This window comes from Ochotona princeps, chromosome 8 (assembly GCF_030435755.1).
Source record: "Ochotona princeps isolate mOchPri1 chromosome 8, mOchPri1.hap1, whole genome shotgun sequence".
NCBI lineage: Eukaryota > Metazoa > Chordata > Mammalia > Lagomorpha > Ochotonidae > Ochotona > Ochotona princeps.
The window spans coordinates 46,701,681-46,720,404 of NC_080839.1; the positions used below are offsets into that span (position 1 = coordinate 46,701,681).

The window sequence follows — 18,724 nt, forward strand, 5'->3', positions numbered from 1 at the left end:
GCAGACCCTATGCTGTAGAGAGAGGGATAGCTAGGAAAGGGCAAGTGGCACAGTAAGACCCAGCAGGAAGCCAGCATGGCTCAGGACAGATCCTGGCTAGGCTGACCCAAGCAACTCTTCATGCCCTGATAGTCATTCCTCATCATAAACTGGCACTGTGGTTTCTATGAAGGAGGAGAAGGAAAGAAGGAAAGACAGGGGAGGGGGATGTAGGGAGGGGGATGTAGGGGATGTAGGACAATGAGGAGAAATGCCAAGGCCATGCCACCCTGGACTCTCACAGCTGTTGGCAGTGAAAATTGTCACCTCTGACACCTGGTAGATCAGTGAGAAGGAATCAGCACGGTTTTAGCCTTGGAAATAAGCTGAATAAAAGAAACCTATCATAAGGGCATTGTGGGAAACTCCCAGCAGCCTGGGAGACAGGAGGCCTGGTTCTGGTACCGGCTCAGAGTCACTGCACTCGGTAAAAAGGCTCAAATCAGCCAGTCGAGGACAGGGAGAAGGGCCAACTTACAGAGGCCAGACCGTCGGCACTCTGCAGAACCCTCAGAGAAGTCCGTGCCTGCTGGGATCATGTACAGTTTTTTTCTTGCCATGATTCCCTGAGCAATGTATAACCACAGGCCCAACATGGCATACGGCATTATGAGTAAGCTAGAGACTACGTACAGTGTACGGGAGGATGGGCGTGGGTTAAGTACAAACACTTCACCACTCCCCGTAAGGAATTTGAGCACCTGCAGAATGGTTATCCATGTTCTGCACCCAATCCCTGTGGATCCTATGGGATGGCTGCCTTCAGGGTTTGAGGAGACAATGGGGAAATCCTCTCCCCCCCTCCCACACTCCAGCAGCCTCCTCCCTCCGGAAGGCCGCCTCGCTCCACTCCAAATGGCCCGCCCAGGCAGTGTCTTGCATGCCAGCAGAGGAGGTGTGTGGGCCTCAGGCCAACCCTTCTGTCTGGCGACACCCACAAGCCAAGTGGGCCTTTGATGTGCTATCTACAGTGCGAGGCACGCCAGACCCAATTGCGGGCGGGACACGGCTTCTTAGCAGGCCAGACAGAAGGTGGCTCTTATCACCTCCACTGGCACAGCACCAGGCCTGCCACAGGCTGTCACTCACAAGGTGCCCCATCTCAATGGGCACGGCTCCCCTCAGACACCAGCCAGGCTCAGCCCCCCACCCCAGGCACAAGCACTTTTGTCTGATCCTCGGGCTGCTCCTGCAGGCTGCAAAGATCTGTCACTGTCAGCCTGCCTAGGGACCCTCACACTTGCCTGGCATGACAACAGCTGTGGAAATGCCTGGGGCCCAGGCAAAGTAGCAAAGCTTGCAGGGCAGGCAGCACCATGCAGAGCAAAGAGACCTGGGCTGGCTATTGCCCATGAGCCCCAGGAACCTGAGTGGGTCACTCTACCTCCTGAGACCCCTGCCTGAACGTGTATAAAAATGAAGGTCACCCTGCTGCCCATGGGGAGGTAGGAAATGAAGCAACACTAGGACAGCACTTGGCAAAGTAGGCCAAGCCACATGGATGACCCGGGGCTCACTGTCTATCAAAGGCCTCTTACAGGCTGTCATCAGACCCAGGGAACCCTGCCCGGAAGGAAGGAGAGGACCAATAAAACTTTGGCATCTCCCAGGGGATCCACAGTGCCAGGGGAATGAGAAATTCTGCTTCCCTGCATGCTCCTAACCCCACAGGCCGGGGCTCACAGAGAACAGACTAAGAAGTGGCTAGCAGGTGGAGAGCAGCAATAAACAACCCTGCATGGGGAGGAACGGAATGTGTACTGCGAATGTCGTGTCTGAGCAGACACAAGGAGGAGGCAGGCGCTGGGCCCGGGAGCTAAGTGGCAACCTGGGAAACCAGCAGGGCCTCAGCTCAAGCCCCAGTTCCATTCAAACCCAGGCTCTGCCCCTGACCCTAGCATTAGCTTCCTGCCGTGCGCACCCTGGGAGGAAGCAGGTGACAGCTCATACAGCAGCGTCTCTGCCACCCACATGAGACCTGGAATGAGTTCTGGGCTCCTGACTTCGGCCTGGCTATTGCAGGCATTTGGAGAATGAACCAGTAGTTAGAAAGGTCTCTGTCCATCTGCTTCTCTCTCCCTTTCAAATAAAACAAGTAAACAAGGGAGAAGAAAACATATTAGCTGTTTGCTTGTAATCACATGACAGGGAGGTAGCACGAGAGCTGGTGCTACTCATGGCCTGTCAAGAGGCAGTGGGCCACTCACAGCTGGGACAGGCGGGCACCCCACTGTACTCACACAACTCTGACCCAAGTGAGCTACTCAGGAACAAAGCAGAAAGCCTGACCGTCCTGCCGATGGGCATGGAGGAGACTCACTCCTTGGCCCAGGCCCACCACACTCGCCTCCAATTTGCCCAACCCGCAGCAGGCCCTGTCTCCCCAAAAGAGCCCACCCTGCTCATGTCAACCCTGGCAAGCTACCCCCACCTCTTTGCCTCCTCCTCTGGAATCCCATGGGCTACCTCATAGGGTGAAGGCCTGCCTGTGTGTGTCTGGGCTCAGACATGTTTCTGCCCTTTTGCAGGAAGGTCTGCTTTTCTCCCAGTTTCCTGCCTAGCACTGTCCTAGGTCCAGTGGCCACAGTGGCTTTTTGGATGTTGAACAGAAGAGGAAAAGGCAGCAGATGGCTGCACGGCAGTGGAAGGAGGAACTGAGTGGCCTGGAATGTTGTTCTGAGCATGGCAAGGCAGGCATGTGATATCTTGGGACAGGGCAGGAAGTCTTATGCAGCAGAAGTTCCCAGGTCCTGGGCTGGGATGTCCCAGGCCAAGACAAGGCTTCCCAGGTCTCACTACACTCCCGAGAGGCACCTGCCGGCTCTGACATTCTCCCTCCCCAAGGGCCAGGCAACACCCCCAGACTCTGGGACAGACATTGCCAGGCTGGAGCCCCCGTGCTCACTCCCGATGTGTTGAGCGCTAGCCAGGAAAAGCAGGTCTCGATTCCAGGGGCAGGATGGCAGTCAAGAGCACAGGTTCTGGTTTCTGTTTTTCCTCCACCACTGTGGTGGGTGCACCTCATGCCTCCTAGCCATGTCTTCTCATGACACTTTCAAGGACTGAGAGGTTCCTGGCAAAGTTAAACGCCCAGTCATCCCACTCCTTAACTGATTTGGATGAAAAGTGGGAATACAGTCAGCTATAGCTCTGAGAGGAGACATGGGAAAGGAACACAGTTGGGTCGATGAGGACCTGCGCCTGAGATGGCCCACACAGTTATGCTCTATCAAGGTCATCAACATCCTAACCATGCCAAAGGTAAGATGTCACCATCATTCGGACACACATAATGGGGGAGGAGGGTGTGACTCATGGATGGCTCAGTAATAACACATGGAATGTTTGGGGCAGTGGGGGGGGAGGGTGGAGAGAACAGGCTCTTAAGCCAGATTGCCTGGGTTCATGTCTTGACTGCCACGTGCTGTGTGCCTTTGGAAAAGTCACTTCACCTCTCAGTGCTGTTTCCTCAGCTGCGGAACACAGTAACAGGCACCAGTGAGCTGATGGGAACTCTCAGGACAGCGCCAGCCTCTAAAAGGGGGACTCAGTAAATGACATGGCTAAAGCAACAATCCACCGAAACAAATCATGGGGTGCTGCAGGTACAAACATCCGGCGATGGGCTGGCAAGACAGTGGCCAACTGGGCAGGTAGGAGCAGGTGTCTGTTCCCAACTTGAGTAACAGTTCATTCTACTGGCTATGTCTGCTGTGCCTGTTGCTGGGCTATCTTGGCCCGAAGACACAGCACTTGACATTAGCATGTCTCCCAGCGTGTGTGCAAGCGTGAGTGCATGCCCTCCCCTCCTGCAATCCTTCCCCACAATGGACTTCTCCCAGTGTGTATGTGCATGTGCAAATGGCCCACTCCTGTCCCTTGCTCAGCTGCCCCTGTCTCAGCAGCTGGCAACAGAAACCTCAGAGTGCAAGTGGCTCCGAAGGCTGCTGCAGTTTCACAGAAACCACCCAGAACCACCCTTTTCCACCAACTGAGAGCCTGGGCCCAGCCAGAGCTTCCGTTTCCAGGCATCCCAGCCATCTTCCAGTTCTGAGGCTGGATTCACTGACTCAGGGCTGTGCTACCCCTCCCATCCCCCAAGGGAGCAGCAGGTCAAGAAGGACCAAACAGCACCACCCACCTCACAGCCTCTCTGAGTGCTGCCCTGGAGCTCTGCCTGGGGAGCTCCTTCTTACAGGGGCTGGGGCCTCCTCCCCCCCCACCTCTGTCGTTCCTGGGAGAGGAAATAAGCTAAAGCGCTCAGCCCTGGTCAAGCCTGTCCAGGTGCAGAGGACCCACGCACATGGACGTGGCTGAGAGGAAGGGCAAGGCTGCCTCTTGGCTACACCACCTGCAGGGGGAGGCAGGGCTGAGAGAGGTGATTTCCACAGAACAAGGACTCCCATCACAGCTAAATCATATGTCCTGGGGGCATGGGAAACATCTGGATGAGGCAGTGAGGATGGTGTCACCACACCAGCAGGACCACGTGCTCTTGAGGGAAGGGCAGCCCTCAAGGGCACCCAGGATGCCAGCTCTGCTGAACTGGGCTTTGGCCCCAACTGCTCCCAGGGTGGGGATGGGCAGGGCTTAGAGGGGGCTGACCACAGGCCCCCAGTAACCTCCAGTGCCCAGGCGTGGGGCAGACGGGAAGGAAGGGAGGAGATGCTGCTGTGCCAGCAGGGAGGAGCCGCCCGAGGAGGCACACTTCCTACCCTGGCCTACTCTGCAGACGCTGCTGCTCAAGCAACCCTAAAAAAGAAAAACAACTGCCAAGAGTCTTCACATCTTAATGACTGCCTGCTCACTGCAGCCATGCCCTGCCAGCCAGCCCCATAAGCAAGGTCACACACCTGGGGCGGGAGGATAATGGTGGGAGGACTGTGGCGTCATGTCTGAAGGCCCAGGGATGGAGGGCAGTCACCATGGGCCATCCCAACCTCAGGCCAATGAATAAGATGCATCCACCCTGATGTGGCCTCATCCCATCCACCACCCCGCCCCGCCCCACAGTGACCAGCCAGGCACAAGGCTCTGACCCACGTCCTCCACGGATGCAGGCCTCCCTGAATGCTCTGCTTCCTCCAAGACCAATGACACAGCCAGCACAGGGCCTGCCAGGGTCCCCCCAACCCCCACATCCCAACAGTCTTTATGATGGAAAGAGAGAAGCTGGTCCCAACCTCAATCAAACCCACAGCCAAGGGCCAGGAGGTTCTGCTCTCCACACTCCAGGCCTGACACCAGGGACTGGGCCACTTCAAATTAAGATGGGAGAGTGGGTGCAGAGCAACCCAGCACCCCAGAGGGCTGTTCCCAGAGGGCAAAGACCAGGTGTCTCCAACTAAGACGGCCTAAGGGCAGGGTCCAAACTCCCAACTCCAAACCCTGCAGCTTCTTCCTCAGCACTCTCCTATCCATTCTGATTGTACAATCCCCCATCTAGGATGTAACCCACAATAATGGCACAAGGCCAGTGGGGGTCAAGTGAACCATGACTGACTGGGGGAGCCAGGGAGCCAAGTCTCCAGCTTGCAGGGAGCACTAGGAAGGGTGCTGCTGTCAACACCAGAGTGGAAGGGGCAAGGAGGTAGCTCCCAGGATTTCCAGGCCCTGGGGAACCCTGAGGCCCCATAAGGTTACCATCTGTGCACTAGCTGAGGGTTAATTTGGGGAATCTACTTTCAAATGATGTGCAAGCTTGCAGCCAAATCTTTCACCTCCCTACTGACAAAGGGCCTTTGGGGGCGACTTGGGTGCCTAGAACTTCAGTCACCCCACACAGAACCTGGCCCTGGAGTGATCCCAACAGGGATGCTATGAAAGCTTCCACACCTCAGAATCAGACAGTATGCCGTCTTCTCCAGAAAACACTACATACATCACCCTAACCTGGTTGGAAATGAGGAAACGAGCTAAGGAATCTGCCAACTGGTGCATCACAGGACCAAGTGCAAAACGCCAGCCTCCGGTGAGATCAACAGCATTTCAGAACTATCGAAACCACTTGAGTGGAACCCTCAGGGCATGCTCCATTTCAGGGGACCCTGGGATGACATCAGGTAGCCATTCCCCGTCCTGGGTACAGGGGAGATTGAAAGGCTGGGTGTGGCTTCTCCCCTAATCTCCCCCTTCCTCCAAATACAGGAGGAAGAAAGGAAAAATGTGGAAACAATGGTCTCACCCACTTTCCCTAGTCCTTGACTTTTCCCACCCTGGTCAATTATGTAAACATTATAAAAAAAAAAAAACCCACACGTGGTACTGTCCTGCCTTCCCACTGGGCAGGGGCAGCTCCGGCCAAGGCTGCCAGGGAGGACAGCTGCCCTGTGACCCACCCCAGGCCTCAGGGTGGTCTCGCCAACCAGCCCTAGCTCTGAAGCTGCCAGCAACAAAGAGAATGGCAAAGGGCCTCAAAGGGTCAGCTACAGACACCGGGATGTTCACACACAGTGTACACCCTGCCACTCACAGGGCCTTAGGCTCTCCCAGGCTCTGAAGTCTGGACCATCAAAACACAAGTTCTTCCAGGGCAAAGGTCAGAGGTGCTGGCAGACATGGTGAACAAAAATTTCCTCCCCACCACTGCCACTCACTGACCACCTACTAGGCCCAAGCACTATACTGGGAGCTTCACTTCAATTCTTTCTTCATCCTCGCATTAGCACCAAAAAGATGTAACGTATTCCCATTTCACAGATGGAAAACCAAGGACCAAATGGCAGAATCAAAACTGGGATTGGTTAAGTGCAACTCTATAGCCCTTCCTCAGTATCATGAACCCCCGTGAGGTTGTGGGAGCAACACAGGCTACCATCCACCCTCCCTGAGCCCTCCCCGAGATCTCCCCAGCTGGCTCATTGGGTTAAAGAGCAGACTGTGCTTGCAACCATTTTGCAAAGCAGAGGGCTTTTCCCTGCCCTGCCCTCTTGCTGCTGGGCAATGCACAGGCCCGCTCAGCAGCTCCAGGAACCAGCACCACGAGTGGCCAGGAGTTGGAGGAAGGGACATAAGAGGAGGCAGCACCCTCACCCTCCCATCGGTCATGCTGCTTGGTCCAGGGAACCAATTTCACAGGCTCTTCCTGCCCCCACGCTGCACGCCTGACTCCTGCCCTGTCCAAGCTCTGTTAATAGTCCAGCTCAATGCACCAGAGACAAGAGGCGGCCGGACGCACACGGACAGATCCTGCAGGAAGAGATGACTCCTATAACAGAGCAGACAGCTGCCGCTCAGAGAGGTGGCGAGTCACATTCTCCAGGACAAGCTGTCCTTGGCCCCAAACAGGCCCACCTGGACATGCAGGCTTGGCCGGCTGGGCAGCCAGGGAAGAGCCCAAGGCCAAGAGGAAGGCAAGGGCAGGAACTGGCGGGGGAGGGGGGCAATCCAAGCAGCAACTCCTTGAGGGCCTGGAGACTTGGGTCTGTTCCCAGCACCATCACCGCCACCACCACTCCCATGCACACCAGACAGGGCATCTACCAATCTGATCCATGAGGGGTGGGTGAGGGTCAGGCTGGGGGGTGCGGGAGCACCTCTCCTGCAAAAGCAAGGGCTAGCAACCACCCCACACCCAGGAGCCAGGAAGGAGGGAGAGGACAGTGAGCAGGAGGAGGAGGAAAAAAAAACAAACCAAGGGCCAAGCTATACCACATGATCTACGCCCAGCAACCAAACGGCCAGTGGTAAGGGAAGGAGAGGAGAAGGCCACAGCCCTGACCCAGCCAGGAAGGCCCTTCCCTACCCGTGTGGTTAAAAATGTTCAAGGTCAGATTCTTTTCCACCCAAATCCTGCTTTCACTTGGGTCTGTGCCTGGCTCACAGCTCATCTGCCACCTCCAGGGAGCTCTCCTAGATTAACTCCGGGGATGCTATCCCACTGAGGCCAACTTTTCCAGCACCCCTCCCCACCTAGAGCACACCTCAGGCCCCCCACACTGCACTCCTCTGTGGCCCCAAGTTAAACCACTGGAGGGTTCCACTGCCCTGGGACTGGTTTCCAGATTTCTTCCCCCAGCCCAAAACAGGAACTGGGCTCCAGGTTTGAAGCCTTGATCTTAACCCAAGGAAGGTGAAATCGCTGCCAAAATAAATGATTAAACACATCAGCCTCCTCTTCCAGGTGGAAGTGACTGAGAGACCATCGTGACTGGGAGACCATCGCCTGTTGTGCATTAACCACAGGGCAGCTGCCTGCACCTGGGGCAGATCAGGCAAGTCCTTGAGGGCTAACTCAAAGTGTCTCCATCCCTTACCCAGGAGACCTCCAGTATGCAGACCAGGGACACAGAGAGACAGGGCACAGGGCATCCCTAAACAGCAGCAAGAACAGACCAGATGCAGATGCCCTGGGGAACCTCTAGTGCTGGGTCACATGGCTCAATCTCTCTCTGTCCTTTCCCAGCCTGCCTGCTGGGCATCCAGAGGGGAGCTGGTCCTTCCAAGAAAGGGAGTCAGCCCCCCAGGCCCCAGATCACCCCCTTGAGGTTTCCACAGCCCCATCCTGCTGCTGATCCCCACTCCTAACATACCTCCCGCTTGGCCCCACCTTAGCGCCCAGCGGCACCCAGCACCTGTTAGGGCGAGGGAGCCAGTAAGGAACCCCAAAGTGGGAATAATCAACTTGTCTGTCAGTTTATGAACGTGTCAGTTGGTGAGCGTGAGGAAAGGGGTTCACCAGCTCCAGCTACGGGTCCGAAGTCCTGTGCCCTCTTCACTACCCCTCCCCGTTAGGCCTTTAACCGTCTCTGAACACATTCCCTCCACCCCCCTACTCACTGAGTGTGCTGGGCGCGGCCGGCGGCGAAGACCTCATCCAGCGCCACGGTGGCCTGGCCCAGGAACTTGTCCACACCGATGAGTGAGCGGTGCATGGTGGTGAGCACCAGCTCGCAAGCGGCAGACGAACCCGCGGCCCAGGGCGCCGGCCCCGCATCTGCCTCTTGCGCCCGCAGCAGGCCATCCAGGGCGCCGGGAGGCAGCTCGAAGGAGCACTCCTCGCGCCACTCAGGGCAGCCGGGTGTCTTCTCCACCACCGACGTGCTGTACTTCTCGCGGCCCACCTGGATCACCGTGTACGCGTCGCTGGTGCTGCCCGCGCCCGAGCTCTTGCCCCGCAGCCCCCGGGCCCGCAGCACCGTCACCTGGACGTGCGTCGGCAGCCATCGGGAGGGCCCCGTCGCCGGTTCGGCGTCCGGTTCCAGGGCCATGGCGGGGACTGGCGAGCCGGGGACGCGGGCGACAAACTCGGCAGCGGCAGAAGACGGTCAGGAGCCAGCTCAGCACGCCGCCACCCGCACAGCCGGCCGCCGCAGCTGCGGGCTGGGCTGGGCCGAGAGGCTGCCGCCGCTTCCCCACCTCCCGGGCCGCCGGCCGCGCCGCAACGTCAGCGCCGGGCCCCGGCCCCGCCCCGCGGCCCCGACCCGCGCGGTGGTGCGGCAGAGGCGCGGGGGCCGCCGGTGCCGCTCCGCCCCGGCCCGCGCACACCCGCGCACACCCGCGCACACCCGCGGGGAGCGCGCGCGCGGCCTCTGCAGAGGGCTGGGCGGGACTCCCGCACGACCCCGCCTCGTTGGCCTTGGGGGGAGCGCCACGCCCTCGGCCGCGTCCGAAATCCCCGCTCGGTGCCCGCGGGCCAATCCCCAAGGGTGCTCCTGCTTAGATACTTCGGCTCCGGCAACCCCCACCCCCGAAATGCCCCGCTCCAGCCAATGCCCAAGTGCAATCCTGGCGGCGGGTCCTGCCCCGCTGCCCCGCCACGTGATGGCCCCCGCATGGGCGACCTGGAAGCTGCTGCTGAGCCGCCCTCGGCACCGCCCACTGCCTCACCCCGGCGCGGGAGGGGACCCGGCTGCAGCCACGGCGAGGCGAGGGCGAGGTCGGAGAGCTGGGTGATGAATAAATGAGTGACCACATCAATATTTAAGTGTCCATTCGGAGCCTGCAGCCCGTGCGTCAGGGGTTAGGGAGAATTCCAGGCTCTGGTGGGGGGTTTCCAACCATGCCCTCCACCCTTTCTGAAGCGCCTACTGTATGCCGGGCCCCGGGTGGTATCCCATCACACACCTTGTGTGTTAATACTGATGGTAATGCCCTGTCCCTCGCTGGCATGAACTCATTTTATCCTTAGAGCAACCCCAGTGGCCTGAGTGTGGTTCCAGCTCTTGTTTTCCAGAAGGATGAAGAGCAATTTAGGTGAAATCTGCCCAAGAACCCTTATTGGCAGACGTGGCATTTAAAACCCCAGGGATGCCCTGAAGACGTCCACCGTGCGCCCCATCTGCACGGATGCAGCCTCAGTATTTTATAATGCTTACTCATTTTCAGGGCCCGGCCTTTTTTTTTTTTTTTTTTAAGATTTTTCAAAAATCATTATTGGAAAGTCAGAATTGCAAAGAGAAAGAGACAGAAAGATCTTCCATCCACTAGTTCACTCCCCAAGTGGCCACAACGGCCAGAGCTGAGCCAATCTGAATCCAGGAGCCAGGAGCCTCTTCCGAGTCTCCCACACTTGTGCAGGGTCCCAAGGCTTTGGGCCGACCTTGACTGCTCTCTCAGGCTACAAGCAGGGAGCTGGAAGAGAAGGGGAGTATCCAGGATATGAACCCAGTGCCCATATGGGATCACAGCTCATTCTTTTACAATAATTTTTCAATCAAATGTAATGCCCACATCTTCAAAAGAATCCGTGGGCAGTGACACCCCCAGGAGCAGCCCACATCCAGTCTGTTCCAGACCAATACAGCTGTGTAACTTGCTTGTATATTTGAGTCTGTCCCACCAGGACTGGCCATGGTCCATAGATAGTGGGTTGATGCCCTCACACCCACTCCTCCCATGGATGTAGGTATCCTGCTGCGTGCCCTTGATTTTCCAGCCAGGCCTGTGAGTGAGGCACACCCGCTCTTGGACCAAAAGTCCCAAGCATCCAGCATCCCTGTGGATAGCACCCAGCTTTGAAGATAGCCAGATCTGCCTGCCAGCCACTTAGTGGCCAGAGGGCTCTCCAACTCCTCAGCCTCATTACCTCGTCTGAGACATGGGGACATTGATTCCTACACCAAAATAGTTGCTGGGGTGACTCTGAAACACAGATTTTCATGAAGATCATCACACAGGATGCCAAAGTAGCTTATTATGCAACAGTCTTTTCCCCCATCATGGAGTAATTTAGATAAACATAAAAACAACCAAAATTCCACCTTTCAGAAATAACCACTGTTGGGCCACCAATATGGTGTAGCACGTAAAGCAGCCAGTGCCACGCCAGCATCCCATACAGACACTGGTTCATGTCCCGGCTGCTCCACTTCCTGTCCAACTCTGTGCTTGTGGCCTGGGAAAGCGGAAGAGGACAGCTCATAGCCTCGGGTCCCTACACCTGCATGGAAGACCCGAAAGAAGCTCCCTGCTCCTGGCATCAGGCCAGCCCAGTTCTGACCCTTGCAGCTGTTTAGGGAGTGAACCAAGAGATGCAAGGTTCTATCTCTTCCTCTCCTCTCCTTCTCTTTCCTTTCTCTCTGTAACTCAGATTTTCAAATTAATAAATAAAAAGAGAAATAAACACTATTATAAATTTTCTGAATTTCTTCCCAGTCTCTGTTGTTGTTTTATATGCATCATGATTTTGAGTGTAAAAGTTAAACCTAGGGGATTTGAAGACCTGGTCCTACCATTTACTGCGTATGTATTTTTTTGCATGTACTCCTGAAGACAAGTGGTGCTGTTGCTGCCTTCAGTTTCATTGATGAGGAAACTCAGAGAAAGCTTAGGCAATTTTTCTCCTCAAGTCTCCAACTTGGAAGTTGCAGAGAATGGACTTGAGCTCAACTCTGAATGACTTTTCTGCTCCAACACGCACTTGTGGGTCAACTAAGCACTATATCCTTTCAATGCTGATCAATCAGAAAGTGCTTTTATGCCCATTTTACAGATGAGGAAACTGAGATATAAAAAAGGGTAAGAGGGGCTGGTGCAGTGCCATAACAGGTAAAACTGCTACCAGCAGTACTGGCATCCCATGTGGGAGTCAGTTCCAGTCTCAGCTGCTCTATTTCTGGTTCAGCTCCCTGCTAATACACCTGGGAAAGTGGTGAAGGATGGCCCAAGTGCTTGGACCTCTGCAACCTTGTAGGAGACATGAAACAAGCTCCTGGCTCCTAGCTTCAGCCTGACCCAGCCCCAGCCACTGCAACAATTTGACGAGTGAACCAGCAGCAAATGGAAGACCTCTATCTTTCCCTCACTCATTCTCTCCACCCCTCCCCCAATTCTCTCTCTTCATGTGTGTGTCTCCTTTTCTTCTCTATAACTTTGCCTTTCAAATACACAAAATCCTGGGGCTGATGCAATAGCTCAACTGGCTAATCTTCTGCCTTACAGTGTGGTCAATTCATATGGGTGCTGGTTCATATCCCAGTTGTTCCACTTCCTATCCAGTTCCTTGTTTATGGGCTGGGGACGCAGTGGAGGATGTCCCAAAGCCATGTGGGAGACCCAAAAGCAGCCCCTGGCTCCTGGCTTCAGATTGGCTCAGTTCTACCTGTTGTTGCCATTTAGAGAGTGAATCACCAGATGGAAGGCCTTTCTATCTGTCCTTTTCTCTGCAAACCTGTCTTTCCGATTAAAAATAAATCTTGCGGGAAAAAAAAGGAGTGGCTTTGCCAAGCTGCCTGCAAATAAAGCTACTTCTTACAAACTCAGCCTGCAGCAGCCACTCCTTCAGTGGTTCTGTTTCCTGTTTGCCAGCTCTGCAGAGTGCTGCACCCCCACCCTGCCCTCTTGGGGCAGCAGCGCTCCAGGAAGGGGTGACCAGGCCCTCAGATGGGCTCTTCCATCTCATGCTCTCCTTCCTCTCACCCTGGCTCTGCAGTGTGGCAACCGACAGCTTCCTGTGGGCACAGGGTTGTTGCTGTCGGAGGGGCGTGGAGCCAGACTAACCTCTCCTGACACCAGGCACTGGGCCTTCGAAGGAAAGGGCAGCGCTGCCAGCCATCTGCAGTGGAGAGCAGCACAGACAGTCGAAAGACATCAAGAGGACCAGCCATAGGCATCTGCATAAGTTGCACTATAACTAGGCAAGAGTTACACTGCTGGGACCAAAGCAGCTAATAGCTGGTGGACATTTGGGGCCTGGCTAATGCTAAATTTGTGTTAACTATGCCAGTATGCTAACATAGTTGCCTATTCTATTTTTTAAAGGTATGTAGGGGTGGGGCAGACACTGGCATGCCAGTAAACAGGGTCTGGGAACCATTGTGCTAGTGTGCTGGGCCCTGGGTAGGCAAGCAGGGCCTCTGGCTGGCATGGCACACTATCGGAAGACCAGTTAGCAGATCTGAGCATACATAGGCATGTGGACCTGGTCTGGAGTTGTGTGGGAGGGAGGACTGCTGAGGGAGAACATGACAGGAAAGGAGTGGCTTCTGGGGAACTTCCACCAGCCAGGCTGCTGCACTACAGGTAGAAGAGGGGGCTGAGACTGGGTGATTTAGAGGAGGGAAACCAGAGGACCTTTTGGACCAGACCAATACACCTGTCCACATGGGAGACCTGAGCTGGGCTTGTGGGTATCAACCACCACCTGCCTACCAGTGCACATGAAAGCCATGGCTGGGGGACTTGCCTGGCTCTACCACAGTTCCCACCAGTGAGTGTTGCGGCACGGGGTGGGCCAAACTGTGCTGGGCTATGGCACTAACCAGCAAGTGAGAGAATTGGGTCTGGGAACACATTCTGCAGGGATCCTGGGCTTATCCCTGTGGGACTGACATAGCAACTCAAGAGCTGGGGGAGGTAATAAACTGAGTTATGCTTGACCATGGAACTCACCCACACTCATGGATGCTGGGGCTGGAAACAGGCCAGGCTGGTCCAGGACATAGCACTCACATGAGTACACAAGAATTGGGTATGGGTGGGCCAGACCACAACATCCACCAGCACACAAAGGCCAAGCCTGGGAGGCAGTGGGTGCCAGGTAAGGGCCTAGTACCTGCTGGCATGCATGAGATCTGGGTCTGGGAGTGGGCCTGGTGTGGAAATCTGGGGAATTCCCCTGGTGGGCAGTCATTCCTGCAGGCCAGCATGTGTGGTCAGGCCAGGCAGGGCCACTTCACTTGTTGGCAGGTGTGTGGGTTGGCCTAGAGATGGCGGTGGGGCAGGGAGGAGGCAGACCAGCCAGGGCCAGATCAAACCATGACACACTGACATGTGCGGGAGCCAGGATGGGGTGAGGGCCATGCCAGATTAGGCTAGACCATCAAACCTTCCAATCTATATGAAAGGTAGGAATGGGGCAGGCTGGCCAGAGCTAGGCTACAACACCCATCAGTGAAGAGTTGGGACTGAGGGAGGACCAGGCCGGGCCAAGCTCAGCATCTGATGGCAAAGGCCAACCTGTGTGGTGGGTTATGCGGGCTGAGTTCAGAGGAACCCACCAGCATGTGCAGGATCTGTGTCTAGGAGTGAGCCTGCTCGGAGAGCTATGGGATGGCCCTGCTGTGCTGTGGTTTCCACTGGTGAGAGGCAGCACACTGTGCTGGACATGTCTGCAGTATCCCTCAGCATGGGTATGGACTAGGTCTGAGCTGTGCCAGACTGGGCTAGGCTCCAGTATACGCTGGTGCTCACAAGGGCCAGAGTGGGTGTAGGATGGGATGAGCTATGTCTCTGTACCCACTGAATGGAGCAATAGCTGGATCTGAGGGTGGACCAGGGAGGGCTAGACTGTAACATCCAATAGTAAAAGTCAGAATGGGTATGGGCTGGTCAGGCAAGGTTGCTATTTCTGCCTGGACAGGAGGTGGGATAAGTCAGACTAGGCAAAGAACCCACTGGGTTTATGTCAGTTCTGTGACTAGGAGGTAAACTGATAGAAGAGCTCGGGGAATTCCTCTCTCAGGATGTAGTCCCTGCAGGTGAGTGTAAGAAACAAGACTGGGAGCAGCCCAGACCAAGCCAGGTTACAGCACCTAATGACATATGTGTGGATCAGGTCTGGGTGTGGGCCAGACTGGGCCAGCCCATAGCACCCACTGGCAGATATGAGAACCAGGACAGGGTGTAGGACAGGACAGGCCAGGCTGCACCACAACACCAGCCAGTTTACATTAGGGGTGGGTCCTGGGGCAATCCAGGCTGGTCTGGGCTAGGCCACAGCATCTGCCAGCATGAGATGAGTAGAGCCATCAAACCTACAAATGCTGAAGCTGGCAAGCCATGCCAGTTTGGACCACAGCACTCACCAGCACATGGAATATCCAGGATGGGTTTGAGCCCAATCGCGGAGCTGTGAGGAATCCCCTGTTGGGCCACTGCTCCTGCTGGTGAGAATGAGCACTGGGACAGGGGGTAGACAAGGCTGGGAAGGGCTACAAAGCTCATTGGCCTGCATGTGAGCTGGACAAATGTGAGAGTCAGGCTGGACTAAGCAACCATATCCACTGGTGCATGCATGAGCCAAAGTACAGACTGGCTGGGCTTTCCTGAAGCATCATCTAGCATGTGCTAGGACTGAGGGCAAGTCTTGTCAGGTTAGACTGTAGAACTACCTGAAAAGTACAAGATCCAGGATAGTAGTGGACCTAGGAGGGAAATTGTGGGTACCCCTCTGATATGCTGCAGCTTCCACCAGTGAGCATGAGAACCAGGGCTGGAATGGGCCTGGCTGAACAGGTGGCACTGCCAGCATGAGTGTGGGCTGGATAGTGGGGTTAGTTGGGCTGAGCTAGATTCCAACACCCGTTGATGTATATGAGAGCTGAATGGGATGTGGATCAGACTGGACCAATCTGCTGTACTGGATCCCGGGATGGGACTGGGCCTGCTGGGGCTATTGAAGGTTGCTCCGACTAGCCTAAGTTCCCGCTGGTGTGTGTGAGGGCCGAGTGTGTGGTAGGCAGGGTTAGGCTGAGCCACAGCCTCCATTGGTTTGCATATGAGGTGGGGCTGGGGACAGAACTGACCAGGTGACTATAACCTTCAATATGTTTGTAAGCTAATGTGGACAATAGACTAAGCCAGACCCCACACAGGCTGGCACACACAGAGTCAGTTTAGGGTCACCCCTGGTAAGGTTTTATGACCTCCCAAACTGGATCACTGGACTCAGAATCTCATTGAAAAGCACAGGATATGTGGTCTGACCAGGGAGTACATGTGTCAGAACTGGGTCTCCACAATTGCTGAGGCCTGTGCAGTGGACAGCATGCCAAATATTCATGGGGGATGTGTCAGCCAGTTCATTGAGGCATGCAGAGGGCATCTAGCACCATGGAGGGCAGAACAAATTGGACAGCTCTCCCAGCCAGGCTTTGACAGTAAGAATCTGGGTGAATGGAGACTCTATGGTGGACTATGTCAGCCAATGGATCCTTGATGGATTTCCTCAACCTTGGAGCAATGAAATCAATAGAATAGCAATGAGATCTTAGAACTATCAAAATCACTTAAGTATCCTCAGAACATGCTCCACATAGGGGACCATGGGATGACATTGGGTGGCCATCCCTCATTCCCACGTACTGACGCAGTTGGCTTTCTGGGAGTGGCCCTCCTCCCTTCTCTCCCCACTTCCCCAGACACAGAATAAAAAAGAAGATTGGAGACAGTTGTCTCATCCACTTTCTCCCATTCCTCAACTCTCCCTATCCTAATCAGCGATCCACGTGGATGTGTATCCTTGCTAACTATGTGAACATCATCAAAATTAAAATGAATTTTTAAAATGTTTTAAAAAGATTCTCTGGGCCCTTTCCTACAGACAGGAATAATAGAAAGAAGGCCTGGGGCCGCACTGTGGTGCAGTAAGTTAAGCCTCCATCTGCAATGCTGGCATTCCTTGTGGGTACTGGTTGAAGTCCCAACTGCTCCAGTTTCAATCCAGCTAGCAGCTATTTCCCTGGGAAAGTAGGGAGGGTTGCTCAATGCTTTGGGCTCCTGCACCCATGTGGAAGACCCAGAAATAGCTCCTAACTTCGGACCAGCCCAGCTCTGACTGTTGTGACCATTTGGGAGTGAGTCAGCAGATGGAGGATCTCTGTCTCTTCTCTCTGTGTAACTCAAGTAAAGATAAAATAATTTTAAACACACACACACACCCCTAGAGGTGCCTCACCCTCTCCCGAAGGTGTAGTCCCTGAAGTCCAAGTGAGGACACTAAATGTGTCAGCACCCCCTTCCTACCCACTGCCCTCCTGGGTCCCTAAGTCAGTCAGGGACAGTTCTTGGCTGCACAGTTGGCCTTGGTGAAATCCCCACTCAGCTGCCCCTCTGCAATGCCATCTAAGCTAGTGTTCTCTCCCCAAGCAGGCATTTCAGACACAGCTGTCTAACTCATCAAGCTACATTCCCGCTTGGGTCTTCACCTCCAACTATTTCCAAGGCTCCTCTCAGTAGTAGAGCAGCCCAGCCCAGGTCCATCCAATCCTGCTGCCACGAGGTGGAAGCTGTGTAAGCCCAAACAGGTTATAGCGCCCTGCTGCATCTCAGTTTTCTATATCTGGGAAGAGCATCTAACAGTAGGAAATTATTTCGCAGCATGATTGATGGCTATCTCAGTGACCCTAAGTGATAGTGACTATTATTATCTTATCTTAGCTGAGAGCAAAAGGTTATGCCCCCTTGTTTCATTTGCATTTACTTGACTGCCAGTAAGGTTGATCATTTCTCCCAACAGTTCTTAGCATTTCTTCCTTTAATAGATTCGCTATTTTCTAAATTGTTTATTTACTATATCTATTTTTTTCTCAGAAGACATGTGTTCTTATTAATTCATATTAACCCTTTCTATATTAAGAATAGAAAAGTTGGGGGCTGGTGTCGTAGGATAGCAGGTTAAGCTGCCAGCCTTGACATAAGCATCCCATATGGGTTCCGGTTTGAGTCTGTCCCAGTTGCTCTACTTCCATTCCAGCTCGTTAATGTCCTGGGAAAGCAGCTGAAGATGGTCCAAACTCTTGGGCCACTGCACTTACCCTGCAAGGTAGCAGGTGATGACTCAGAAACTTGGATTCCATATTCCTGGTTTTACTCTTTCAGCTGCTTTGGGTGTGAAATGAAGAACTTTCTCTGTCCATCTCTGTATATGTCTTTCAAATTACAAAACAAAACTTTTAAGGGCCCGGCAGCGTGGCCTAGTGGCTTAAGTCCTCTCCTTGAAAGCCCCGGGATCCCATATGGGCGCCGGTTCTAATCCCAGCAGCTCCACTTCCCATCCAGCTCCCTGCTTGTGGCCTGGGAAAGCAGTCGAGGACAGCCCAAAGCTTTGGGACACTGCACCCGCGTGGGAGACCTGGAAGAAGCTCCTGGTTCCCGGCATCAGATTGGCGCGCACCAGCCCGCTGCGGCTCACTTGGGGAGTGAAACATCGGATGGAAGATCTTCCTCTCTGTCTCTCCTCCTCTCTGTATATCTGGCTTTCCAATAATAATAAAATCTTTAAAAAAAAAATTTTAAAAGCATATTTTATGTAAAAAAATGTGAGATTTGTATAACAGAAAACACAAAACACTTCTGAAAGAAATGAATGAAATAAATGAAGGACAGCCATGTTCATAGATGAGGAGGCTTGTTCAGATGGCAGTATTGCCAAAACTGAGCTGAAGATCCAACAGGTTTCTTATCAAAATGACAACTGCTATTTTGCCAAGATTCACAAGTTGCTCCTGAAAACCACATGGAAATA

The 18,724-nt window shown here is 54.4% G+C and overlaps 2 protein-coding genes across 4 annotated transcripts in view; one reads left to right on the top strand and one right to left on the bottom strand.

Annotated features, from left to right (window-relative positions):
- The window catches only part of RAB11FIP5 (RAB11 family interacting protein 5), a 29,069-nt gene extending 19,364 nt beyond the window's left edge, over positions 1-9,705 (bottom strand). Inside the window, exon 1 of one of the 3 annotated variants that reach the window (XM_036497787.2) lies at positions 8,818-9,705. In XM_036497787.2, coding sequence (XP_036353680.2) covers positions 8,818-9,248 — 431 coding nt within the window. In that variant the 5' untranslated portion in view covers positions 9,249-9,705. The remainder of the gene's footprint in view (positions 1-8,817) is intronic. The other 2 variants (XM_058667970.1, XM_004582801.2) reach the window with 2 other exon arrangements.
- The window catches only part of NOTO (notochord homeobox), a 62,742-nt gene continuing 53,264 nt past the window's right edge, over positions 9,247-18,724 (top strand). The window contains exon 1 of the mRNA XM_058667356.1: positions 9,247-9,916. Coding sequence (XP_058523339.1) covers positions 9,247-9,916 — 670 coding nt within the window. The remainder of the gene's footprint in view (positions 9,917-18,724) is intronic.